Source organism: Musca domestica, unplaced genomic scaffold (assembly GCF_030504385.1).
Source record: "Musca domestica strain aabys unplaced genomic scaffold, Musca_domestica.polishedcontigs.V.1.1 66, whole genome shotgun sequence".
Classification (NCBI taxonomy): Eukaryota; Metazoa; Arthropoda; class Insecta; order Diptera; family Muscidae; genus Musca; species Musca domestica.
Window position 1 is genome coordinate 4,198,488 of NW_026712376.1, and position 12,026 is coordinate 4,210,513.

At 42.2% G+C, this 12,026-nt stretch overlaps 1 protein-coding gene across 4 annotated transcripts in view; it reads left to right on the forward strand.

Moving 5' to 3' along the window:
* LOC101897032 (spectrin beta chain, non-erythrocytic 5) overlaps positions 1 to 12,026 on the forward strand; it is a 135,223-nt gene that overhangs the window by 122,065 nt on the left and 1,132 nt on the right. For 3 of the 4 annotated variants that reach the window (XM_005176881.4, XM_011298011.3, XM_005176878.4), the window contains 5 exons: positions 59 to 7,547; positions 7,615 to 7,818; positions 7,878 to 8,025; positions 8,096 to 8,206; positions 8,403 to 8,864. In XM_005176881.4, the coding sequence (XP_005176938.2) occupies positions 59 to 7,547; positions 7,615 to 7,818; positions 7,878 to 8,025; positions 8,096 to 8,206; positions 8,403 to 8,864 (8,414 nt within the window). The remainder of the gene's footprint in view (positions 1 to 58; positions 7,548 to 7,614; positions 7,819 to 7,877; positions 8,026 to 8,095; positions 8,207 to 8,402; positions 8,865 to 12,026) is intronic. The other variant, XM_005176880.4, reaches the window with a different exon arrangement.

A 12,026-nucleotide genomic window follows, 5' to 3' on the forward strand; every position in this document is an offset into this window, starting at 1 on the left:
ATATCACATGGTACCTTTGTCGATTAATTATCTAAACTCACCCTCTTTCTTCTTTCAGCATTGATGATAGACGCAATCAAGTGTTGGCAAAACGTAAAGCTGTCAAAGACCGGGCATTCGAACGTAAACGCTCCCTACAGGCCTCCAAAGACTTCCATAAGTTTGCCGCCGAAGCCGACGACCTTGATGCTTGGCTCAATGATAAAACTAAAATTGCCGGTGATGAAAACTATCGCGACCTAGTCAACTTGCCAAGGAAATTGCAAAAGCACAAAGCTTTCGAAAGGGAATTGCGTGCCAACGAAGGTCAATTGCGCAACATCAACAAGGATAGCGAACAATTGATTGCTGCCAACAATCGCAAACCGGAAGTTGAGAACAGAGTAGCCGACCTGAACAAGAAATGGAAAGACCTTTTGATTCTGTCCGAAGACAAGGGACGTAAACTTGAACAAGCTGCCTCCCAGCGTGAACATAATCGCGCCATCGAAGATGCCAAAAAGAAAGTCGGTGAACTGGACGCCGCCCTCAAGAGCAAGGATGTTGGCAATGACCTCAGAAGCTGTAAGGATTTGATCAACAAACAGCAGCTGCTGGAATCCGAAATTACAATGTGGGAACAAAAGATTGGTGAATTGGTTTCATCGGGTGAAGAAATGGCCCAGGAAGGACATTTCAATGCCGCCAACATCAAGGATGAATCCAAGGACATACAACATCGCTTCAAACTCTTGCGTGATCCCATGCAAAAGAGACGCGATGAATTGGAGGAGAGCCTTAACTATCACAAATTTGTATTCGAATTGGACACCGAATTCCAATGGATCAATGATCACTTGCCCGCTGCCAAGTCCAACGAATTGGGACAAAATCTACACCAGGCCCAATCACTTTCCAAGAAACACAAAAAATTGGAAGCTGAAATCAAGGGACATCGTCCCATGATCAACAAGGCATTGCAGGCTGGCCAAGCCTTGGTGGCCCAAAAACACCCCGAACAAGAAAAGGTGAAGGACTTGTGCAACCAGCTCGAGGATGCATGGAATGATTTGGAATACAACACCAATGAGCGTAGCAAGAAATTGGAAATGTCTCTCAAAGCCCAACAATATTTGTACGATGCTGGTGAGATCGAGGCCTGGTTGGGTGAGAAACAAAACGTTTTGCGTTCGACCGAGTATGGCAGAGATCGTGATTCGGCCGCCAAACTTCTGACCAAACATAAAACAATTGAATTGGAATTGGATACCTATACTGGTATTGTCACCGAAATGGGTCACAATTGTGCCGCCATGGTAGCCGCTAATCATCCAGACAGCAAGATTCTCTCGGCCAAACAACAGTTGATTGAAAAAATGCTGAAATCGCTTCACAAGCTTGCCTCTCAACGACAACTGCGTTTGATGGAGAGTCTCTACATGCATGAATACTTCTTGGAATCGGATGAAGTGGAACAATGGATTAGAGAACAGGAACAAGTTGCCTCTTCGGAAGACTATGGTCAGGATTATGAACATTTGCAATTATTGCAAAATAAGTTCGATGATCTAAAGCATCGCGTTGAGGTTGGTGCCGATCGTGTCGACCAGTGTGAGGTCTTGGCCAGGAAACTTATTGACACCGAGAGCCCCTATGCCCCAGATGTGGAAAAGAGACAAGAGCAGTTACGTGGCTCCTGGGAAAATCTTCTCAAGTTGCTTAATTTGAGAGAACAGAAATTGCACGCCGCCGGTGAAATTCATCGTTTCCATCGTGATGTTGCCGAAGCCCTGTTCCGCATCCAAGACAAAAATGCAGCTCTCTCCACGGAATTGGGTAAAGATTTGAACTCCGCCCTTGCACTGATGCGTAAACATGAAGGATTTGAAAACGATTTGGTAGCCCTGGAGGCCCAATTGCAAGTTTTGGTCGAAGACTCAGTACGTCTCCAAGCCAAATATCCATCTAATGCTGCTGCTATTGCCCAACAACAAGATAAGGTGGTGGCTGCTTGGAACGATTTGAAGGAGCGGTCTGGTGCACGTGGTGACCGTTTGGCGGCCAGTTACGACTTGCAGACATTCCTCACTGATGTCCGTGACATTATGTCCTGGTCTTCACATTTGCGAGCTTCATTGCAAGCCGAGGAACATGTTAGCGATGCTGCCGGCGCCACAGCTTTGAAGATTCAACACGATGCCATTTATGGTGAAATCGAAGCTCGTGAAGATAAATTCCGTTCACTTAATGAACTCAGTGATTCCATGGTTCAGACCGGCCACTATGCCGCAGCTGAGGTGGAGGAGAAATGTTCAGCCATGTTGGATGAACGTGCCAAGTTGCACACTGCCTGGAACAAGAAGAAAATCATGTTGGAGCAAAAGATTGACCTCTTCTGCTTCCTACGCGATGCCAAACAAATCGATAACCTGTCCAGCTCTCAACAGGCAGCATTGTCAAGTTCCGACTTTGGCCAGACCGTCGAAGATGTCCAGAATCAAATCAAGAAACACGATGAGTTCGAAAGACTCATTCAAACTCAAGAAGAAAAAGTGGCCCTATTGCAGGAGCATGGCCGCAAATTGATTGAGCAGAGACATTACGACAGTGCCAACATCCAAACAATCCTGCAAGGTGTCTTGGCCAGACGGCAAAAGGTTAAGGATCTGTGTGCAGTGCGCAGGTACAAACTGGAGGATGCACTTCTCTATGCCCAATTCGTCAGAGACTGTGCTGAGGCTGAAACCTGGATCAATGAGAAGAAGAAGAAATTGGAAGCCGATGGAGGCAACTACAATGAAGTGTCTAACCTCGATGAAAAGATTAAGAAGTTGCAGAAACATCAAGCCTTCCAGGCTGAGGTTGCCGCCAACCAAGGCAGAATTAAGGAAATCCAAGAGAAGGGTCTTATCTTATTGTCCAAACAACACGAGTCTTCGCCCGAAATAAAGCAAGCCATCGATCGGGTGCTATCCGCCTGGAAGAGTTTGTTGGATGAACTTGATAATCGTGGCCGCGGCTTGGAGGAAGCCCAGGACATTCTGGAGTTCAATAACCAACTGGATAAGATTGAGGCATGGATTAGAGACAAGGAGATGATGGTCCAGGCCAGTGACACCGGCAGAGATTTGGAACATTGCAATGCCCTAATGCGCAAGTTGGACGATGTTGACTCGGATATGCGTGTTGACGATCAAAGGGTTAAACACATCAATAGCCTTGCCGATAAACTCATCAATCAAGGAGAGGTGCCGGCGGAATCTGCCAACATTGACAAACGTCGACGTGACTTTAACAGCAAATGGAGACAGTTGCAGGGAGCTCTCAATGCTTATCGCGCCTTGTTGAGCGGAGCTAATGAGATTCATGTCTTCAATCGTGACGTCGAAGACACTGCTGAACGCATTGCTGAGAAATCCTTGGCGATGTCATCGGAGGACACGGGTCGTGATCTAGCTGCCGTGGAAGCTTTGATTAGACGCGAAGATGCCTTGGAACGTGATATGTCAGCTGTTAAACAGAAAATTGCTGAACACGAACAGAATGCTCGTTCGCTGCAAAATAAATATCCCGAAAGAGCTATGGATATTGCCTGTAAATTGGATGAATTGTCAGGATCATGGAAGCAACTGCAGGATCTGGCAGTGAAGAGACGCAACCTCTTGAACGAAGCCTACTTGGTCCATAAATTTGTATCGGATGTACGTGAGCTGGAGCTTTGGGTAAACGATATGGTAAAGAAAATGAACGCCTCACCCACACCCATGACCATTGGCGATTGTGAAATTCAATTGGAGTTGCATCAGGAACGTAAAGTGGAAATCGATGGACGTGACAAGGCATTCAAAGACCTCAAGAGCCAAGGAGAACAACTGTCAGGCAAAGACAAGTCCGACAAAGTAAAGAAAACTCTAAAAGTCCTGGAAGAGTTACATCAAACTTTGCACGATGCCTGGAATCAACGTGCTCGTGAACTCACCGAGGCCCATCAACTGCAGTTGTTCAAAGCCCAAGTGGAACAAGTTGAAATATGGTTGGGCAACAAGGAAGCCTTCCTTAACAACGATGATTTGGGTGACTCCTACACAGCCGTCGAGAGGCTTCTGAAAAAACACGAAGCATTCGAAAAACTCTTGGACTCAGATAATGTCAGTCAACTGCAAAACTTTGCCAAGTCCATTCTGGAGGGAGAACCAAGTGATGCTGATGTCATAAGGGAAAAGTTGGCATATGTGGTTCGACGTAAGGATAAACTCAATAGTTTATCTCAGGAACGTAAACAACGTCTCCAACAGTCACTGCAACTGCAAGAATTCCTGCGCAGTCTCTATGAAATCGATCGTTGGCTGGTGCAGAAAATGCAAGTGGCCATGGATGAAAACTATCGCGAACCCAGCAACTTACAGAGCAAATTGCAAAAACACAATGCTTTCGATAGTGAACTTCTGAACAATGCATCTCGGGTGCAGGATGTCATCAAGGAAGGTGAACGCCTAATCAGGTTCGATCACTTTGCCAAGGATGAAATTGCCCAGCAATTGGAAATGTTAGAGGCCGATTGGTTGAAACTGAAGTCGGCTTCCAAGGAAAAGAAACACAAGTTGAACCAGGCCTATGAAGCCCTTACCTTCAATCGCAACCTAGAAGAGTTCAATAACTGGATGGACGAAGTCGAATTGCATGTCTCCAATGAAGATTATGGCAAAGATTTGGCTGCCGTAACAAATTTGATTAAAAAACATGAACGTCTAGAAGCCGACGTGGCCCACCATGCCGAATTGGCCGATCAAATTAAGCAACAGGATGAGCAATTCTTCCAAGCCGATCATTTCCTTAAGGACGACATCCATGAGAGAGCCATGGCCGCCATCAAGCGTTACCATACATTGCATGAACCCTTGGGTATCCGCCGGGAAAATCTGGAAGATTCTCTAAGCTTGCAACAATTCTTACGTGATGCCGAAGACGAATTGCAATGGCTTAGCGAAAAAGAGGCCATTGCTGCCTCGGAAGATTTGGGAACTTCTCTGACAACTGTACAAACGTTGCAAAAGAAACATCAAGCCCTGGAAGCTGAGCTGTTGTCGCAGGAGCCGTTGATTCAGTCATTACTTCAGCGGGGAGAACAAATGATTCGTGACAACCACTTTGCCCTGGAACAGATTCAATACAAATGCGACTGTATCAAGGGTAAATTGGGTAAGTTGCGAGAATTGTCCAGCATCCGACGTTTACGTCTTTTGGATGCAGTGGAATCACAAATGTTCTACGTTGAAGCCAATGAAGCCGAATCATGGATTCGTGAAAAACGTCCCATTGTGGTGTCCAGTGATTATGGTAAGGACGAGTTGTCGGTTCAAACGCACCAGAAGAAATTGGAAGTGCTCCAGCGTGAATTGCAGTCATTCAAACCTTCCATTGAGAAGGTCAATAAATTGGCCTCCAATTTGATTGAACGTCATCACTTCGACAGTGCCAACATAAAGGCCAAACAGGAGACCGTCAACCAGCAGTACGAGGAACTGTTGCGTCTAGCCAAGGACCGTGAGGTACGTTTACACGAAAGTAAACTACTATTCGAATATCTGCGTGAAACCGAAGATCTGCACGAATGGATCAATGATCAAATGGTTGTGACGGCGTCTGAAGATTATGGCGAGGATGTGGAACATGTCGAGCAATTGATTTTGGTCTTTGAAACATTTGTTTCCAACCTCACAGCCAATGAGTCCCGTGTTCAAGCCCATCTCCAGAAGGGCGAAGAGCTAATCAAGGAGAATAATCCCTATCGTACGTCGATCAAGACCAAACGCGACGAAACCAAACAACTGTGGGAGGAACTCAAAGATCTAGTGGCCGCTCGCAAGGATGCTTTGGATGGTGCCAAACAAGTTCATGTCTACGACCGCTTTGCCGATGAAACCATTGCCTTGATTAACGAAAAGGAAGCCAACTTAATTTCCGAAGATTACGGCCAAGATTTGGAAAGCATTCAAGCCCTTAATCGCAAACATTTGGTATTTGAAACCGAGCTGGAAGCCATACGCGATCAAGTGAACTCGGTAATGAATGAAGCCAATAACTTGGCCGAAGTGTATCCTGATGCCAAGGAACACATTGAGGTTAAACGCGACGAAACCATTGAAGCTTGGGCCGACGTGACCGAAAAATCCAATGTTCGCAAAGAAAAGCTCCATCAAGCCGAACAATTGCAGTCATACTTCGATGAGTATCGCGATTTGATTGCCTGGATCAATGAAATGCTGGCCAAGATCACTGCTCCCGATTTGGCCAATACCGTTGCCGGTGCTGAATCCCTGTTGGCCAGCATTAAGGAACATCATGCCGAAATACGGGCCAGAGATGAAGCATTCGCTCATTTCAAGAATAAGGGTGAAAAATTGATTAAGGAAAAACATTTCCTGGCCCATGAAATTGAAGAGAAGATTCAAGTGCTGCAACAAAGACACGAGCTGTTGGAGAACACGCTGCAACAACGTAAGGAAATCTACGAACTGAACTTGGACACACAGTTGTTCTTAAAGGATGCCGATATCTTGGAGAATTGGATTGTCAGCCGTGAACCATTGCTCAAGGACACCAAGTTGGGTGAATCTATACCGCAAGTGGAAGATTTGCTGAGACGCCATTCTGATTTTGAAAAAACGGTAGAGGCCCAGGAAGACAAATTCCAAGCCATAAAACGCATTACCCTACTGGAACAACGTTTCCGCAAACAAGTTGAAAGTGAGAAACTTGCCAAACTTAAGGAGAAGGAACGCCAGGAAAAAGAACGTTTGGAAATGCTTAAGCAAAAGGAGTTGCAAAGGCTCAACGAAGAAAGAAGGCGGGCGGAGAAACAAATGGAGAACAGAAACAATGCCAACAACCAAGAGAAATTGCCCATTTTCTCTACGCCCATGGTTACAACAACGCCATCTTCGGCCACTAACTCGCCACAAACCAGCCAAGTGTCGTTGAGACCCACCTACGAAGAGGATCAATATGGCCTGCAAAAGAGCTCTTCATCCACGATTTTCGGAGATCGCTTGCGTCGCGGCTCTGATCAAAATGTCAAGAGAGCCGAATCAATGAAGGTACAGCCGAAACAACCCAAACGTACCCCCTCGTTCACCACCAGACGTCGTGCCCAATCCTTCCGCAAGAACCAAAAGGGCGAGGGCTTCGATTTGCCTCCCGTCGAAATTCAAGGAATGCTCGAACGTAAGCATGGCTTGCAGTCGGGCGGCAAAAAGGCTCCCGTACGCTCATGGAAACAATTCCATACAGTGCTGTGCGGCCAATTGGTGTGCTTCTTCAAAGACGAAAATGATTTCTTGCAACAGAAAACCGCAACAGCACCTGTCAACATTTTGGGAGCGAAATGTGAACGAGCCGAAGACTATACGAAGAAGAAGTATGTGTTCCGTCTAAAGTTGCCCGACGGTTCGGAATTCCTGTTTGAGGCGCCCTCATTGGAAATAATGAACGACTGGGTTCGTAAGATTTCCTTCCACGCTAGTCTGCCACCAAATCTACAATTGTTAAGCTATGATGATTCTATGAAGGTAGGTTTTTAAAGTTGTTACAAATTCTGTTAATCGGTACAATTTTGGGGGTTTCAATTCATTTTAGCAACAATCCAACAGTTTTCCCGACATTAAAGTGGCCAGTGCCCAAACAATGGAATCGCCGGTAAGTTCACGCACCTCATCACCGGATTCACAAAGGCGAACCGCTTCTCGTACCAATTCAATGACCAGCAGTAATATGTCGGTGAACTCTTCTTCGGTGACACCGCAAATGAACTTTTTACAAAAACAAATGCAACAGCAACAGGTAAGCGAAGGATCAAAAAGAAGTTTGAAATGTTTCTTAAAATTTCTTTTACATTTTAGCAACCTCCATCACCGTCTTCTCCAACATCCTCAATTGGATTTGAACATAAACCGCCCATACCACCACGCGGAGCCCCACCACCAGTACCCAATCGCCAGAGTACAGACAATTTGGTTGTCTTAAGAAATCCCTCCACAGGAACATCAGGTAAATGATTGTACATTTGCTTAGATAACTTTATGAACTGACGCGTTGTAATCCTTTATTAAAATTATAGAATTTGCCAGTTCAGAGATAACAATTAGCAGCAGTATGTCACGTTTGCAAAATGGTTCCAATGACGACAACGTTGTCGTTATTAAACGTCACAGCGAGGCTAGACAATCGGGTATGCCTTATTCTTTGTAGAATTGTTTACAACTTGTCCCTTGTCACATTATTTTCGTATCATATAAATTGTGTTTTGTCCCGCCATGTTAACCATTGTATCATTGTATTTCATTTTCCCCCCGACAACAACAACAATATCAAACAAAATCACATCATACACACACACACACATTACTACAATGTTGAATATATAGAAAATCCTCCACCTTTGCCAACAACAATGCCACCGGCTGCTGCTGCTGGTCAGCAACAGCAAATCCACCAGCATCAAGCTCAAGTACAGCAACGCATTAATGCATTCAATGCCGCCGCAGCATCTGGACAATTGCCTGAACAGCAAGTCGCTGGAGGAGGTTACATACGCAGCCAACAACAATATAAAGTAATGCCAGCTCCACGCAGCAGCCTGGGTGCAAATACATCGGGACGTTCCGATCTTGTATCGAAGTTTATAGAAATGGAAAGCACGGCGGGTCTACAGCAAATGCAGCAATATGGTGGCAATCCTCCTCCAACATTGTCCTCCACAAAACGTATCGTACACACAACAATTTCCACAGGTTCCAATTCCAGTGTTGGAAGCGGTGGTAGTCCCAATTCTAACAATGTGATTCTGCGTACCGGTAGCAGTGCCAGTACGACCAACAATAACAATGGTAAACACCAACAGCGTCTTAATAATAACAACAATAACAGTAACAGTAATAACAATAGTAGTAACAAAACAACAAATGCATCAACCTCGTCATTATACAAACAACTATCACAGCAACATCATCAAGTCTCAACCGTTAGCACCACCACCAGCTCAAATAAAACCTCATCGTCGTCAATGATAACGACTACAACATCAACATCCTTATTATCATCATCAACAACATCATCATCCTCCTCCTCACAACAAAGTCGTACGGTGTGGCATTTCTCCACAACACCTAACACAAATATCACCGAAAATAACTCCATAAATAATCCAAGTTACATGAGTGTCATCAATAATAACAGTGATGGTATTTGGTTTTTCATTATTCATTATTATTTTACATTTTTTTGTTTGTCTAACTTATTTATTAATTATATATATGTGCATGTATATTATGTATGTTTTGTTGGGTATACATAGTTAATCGGACAAATTTATTGATTGAATCTAACCGAGATGGTAGAACTACTAACATTAGATTTAATCATTTAAATAACAACTATTCAAATTTCATCAAATACTCAAGCTTGGAACAGGATTCGAAATGTAAATACTCCAGAAAAATAAAAAGGGAATGAAATTCTTTATTTACTGCATCTTTTTTAAGTAGCACAAACGCATTAAAGATACTCTGTTCTATATATTTTGTCATAGCCCATCTATTAGCTTATCCGGTAAGACCAGAGGCCAAATTCTCGCATTCGATTTTAAGATAGAAATTAATTTAAAAAGGAAAATTTCGGTAAAAACGTCTAAATATGGAAAGGTACACTTATTGAAGCATTGCAGAGCTTTAAGATGATTACAATCTTTTTTTAGTGTAGCCGACTTCTGTATTCGAATTTATTGTTTTGAAAAGTAACAAGTAAAATAGTATCGGTCGGGTTTGCCGACAGATGTATACCCCCAGCCTTGATTTATGGTTATTCAAAATATTGACCCTTTATGGGGGAGGTTACGAAGCAGTTGGCCAATATTGGCCAATTCGTACCTGACCTAAGACTGATATAAATATTACAACCTGCCAGAGTTGGTCTATATCGACTACTTCCTATACTTTATATAAGATATGTGCAAATTTTGGGAAAATATGGAAATATGCGGAAGGTAACAGTTATAGCGGACCGAAGTATTCCATTTTCATACTCCATAAAATACAGATAATCATATTGGTATGTGAATAATTTGAAAGAAATCGAACATTTATATCCTTTTTTTATACGAAATCATAAATTCCAATAAGTTACATATTTATATCAAATTTCTGATTAAGAAATATATTTCAATATAGGAAGTTGTAAAGAATCGCCAACTTGTTTCGCAAGTTATGACAAATATTAGAAATTGTGACCCTTTGTGGGTGAGGTACAAGAAGGGGTTGACAGGTATATATCACCTCACAACAGATATTGTGTTAGCAGAAATGTTTGTAAGTGTGAAATTTGCAGAGAGTTGGATGCCTATCTCGCTTTCTTTGAGCGTTTTGCTTTTCAAAAATCATGAACCCTATGTGGGTAATGTACCAGAAGAAATGAGATGTATCAAGTCTGCATGGAATCGGAAGTTTTTTTTCGGGTTTTGTGAGCTTCATGAATATTCAAAACATTGACCCTTTGTGGAGGAGGTACCAGAAGAGATGATCCGATCTCTACCATCCTTATAACAGATCTTGTGTTAATAGAAATATTGAGATATGCCAAGTCTGAATAGAATCGGATGTTAATTTCACTTTTTATTAGGTTCATGAGTATTCAAAATTTTTACCCTTTGTGAGGGGGGTCCTAGACAGAGTGGGCAGATATATTCCATATTCACACCAGACCTTGGTTTAATAAAAAATATCAATAATAAAAATAATAAAAAATATTGCGATGCGATTCCTTGATGGAGTGGACCTATATTGTTCATTTTCGCACCAAACCTAGCACTGATGCAAATATTAGGATTTGCAAAGCTGGAGCAAATTCGCTTTATCCTTTCTCTTTCTGTGCAGTAAATTATTTTTATTGAAAATGTTGACCTTTTGCGGGGGTGGCACAGAAGGAGTAGACCGATATTGTCCATCTCCGAACTCAATCTAAATTTGATAATAATATTACGATGTACCATGGTAGAAGAATACAGGTAGATGCATCAACGCTTGGGAACATTGATATGTCAAAACATTTTAAATGTTCTATCAAATATAAGTAGATTTTATATGTTTTCTTATACGACGTTATTCAGAGGTTATTATAATTCGCGTTTTCAACAATTTTAACAAATTTCAATAATTTTTCATTCAACATTTCAAATTCCAAAATTGTGTGTCAATGCGTCTACCTATATTCTTCTACCATGCGATGTACCAAGTTTGGATCAAATCGGATACTCCCTTCGAGAGTTATCGTGCGCACCAGCCAGATAGACAGACGGACATCGCTAGATCCACTCCAAATGTCCTGAAACAGATTTGGTCCAAAGAGACCTATGGTCTAAAACCGTTATTTCGATGAGGCACGCTTTGGCCGTATGGAATGAAATATACCCTCTCTAACCATATGACTGATTGTATAATGATGTGAAAACTGACCCTTAGCCTACGTCAGTTTGACTAATAGTTCAGGAACTTCTTGGAATCTGCACTAAATCGATTTACAGATATCAATTGTCAGTTGAAAATATTTAAAAACCTATGGGGCTGTAGTAGCATATCTAAGGCGTATTTTTTTTCAAACTTATAGACCTTAGCTTTAAAGAGAGAATATTTCTTCATAGTTTTTCGCCATGGGCGTTCGTTTAATACCATTTAACAAAGTAGTAATTTAAATATTTTCACTGCATATTAATAATTATTATAATACTTGCATCAACATTTACTCTTTTATTATCTAATTTTTATTGGTTTCTCTTTGTCTTTCTTTATTTCTTTCTTATTTTATTGCATGCAAACTCTGTTAATTTCCACAGCAACCTACTATCAAAAAACAAAACTGAGTCGATCGAACATACGTACAAGTCTACAAAGTATAAACAATTGTTTTGATTCAGTATATTCATGAATGTTCAAAGTTTTGGAGCAAAAATCAATCATTAAAGAAAAATAAGATCTGTTAAGAAAAAATACAGGGTGAGA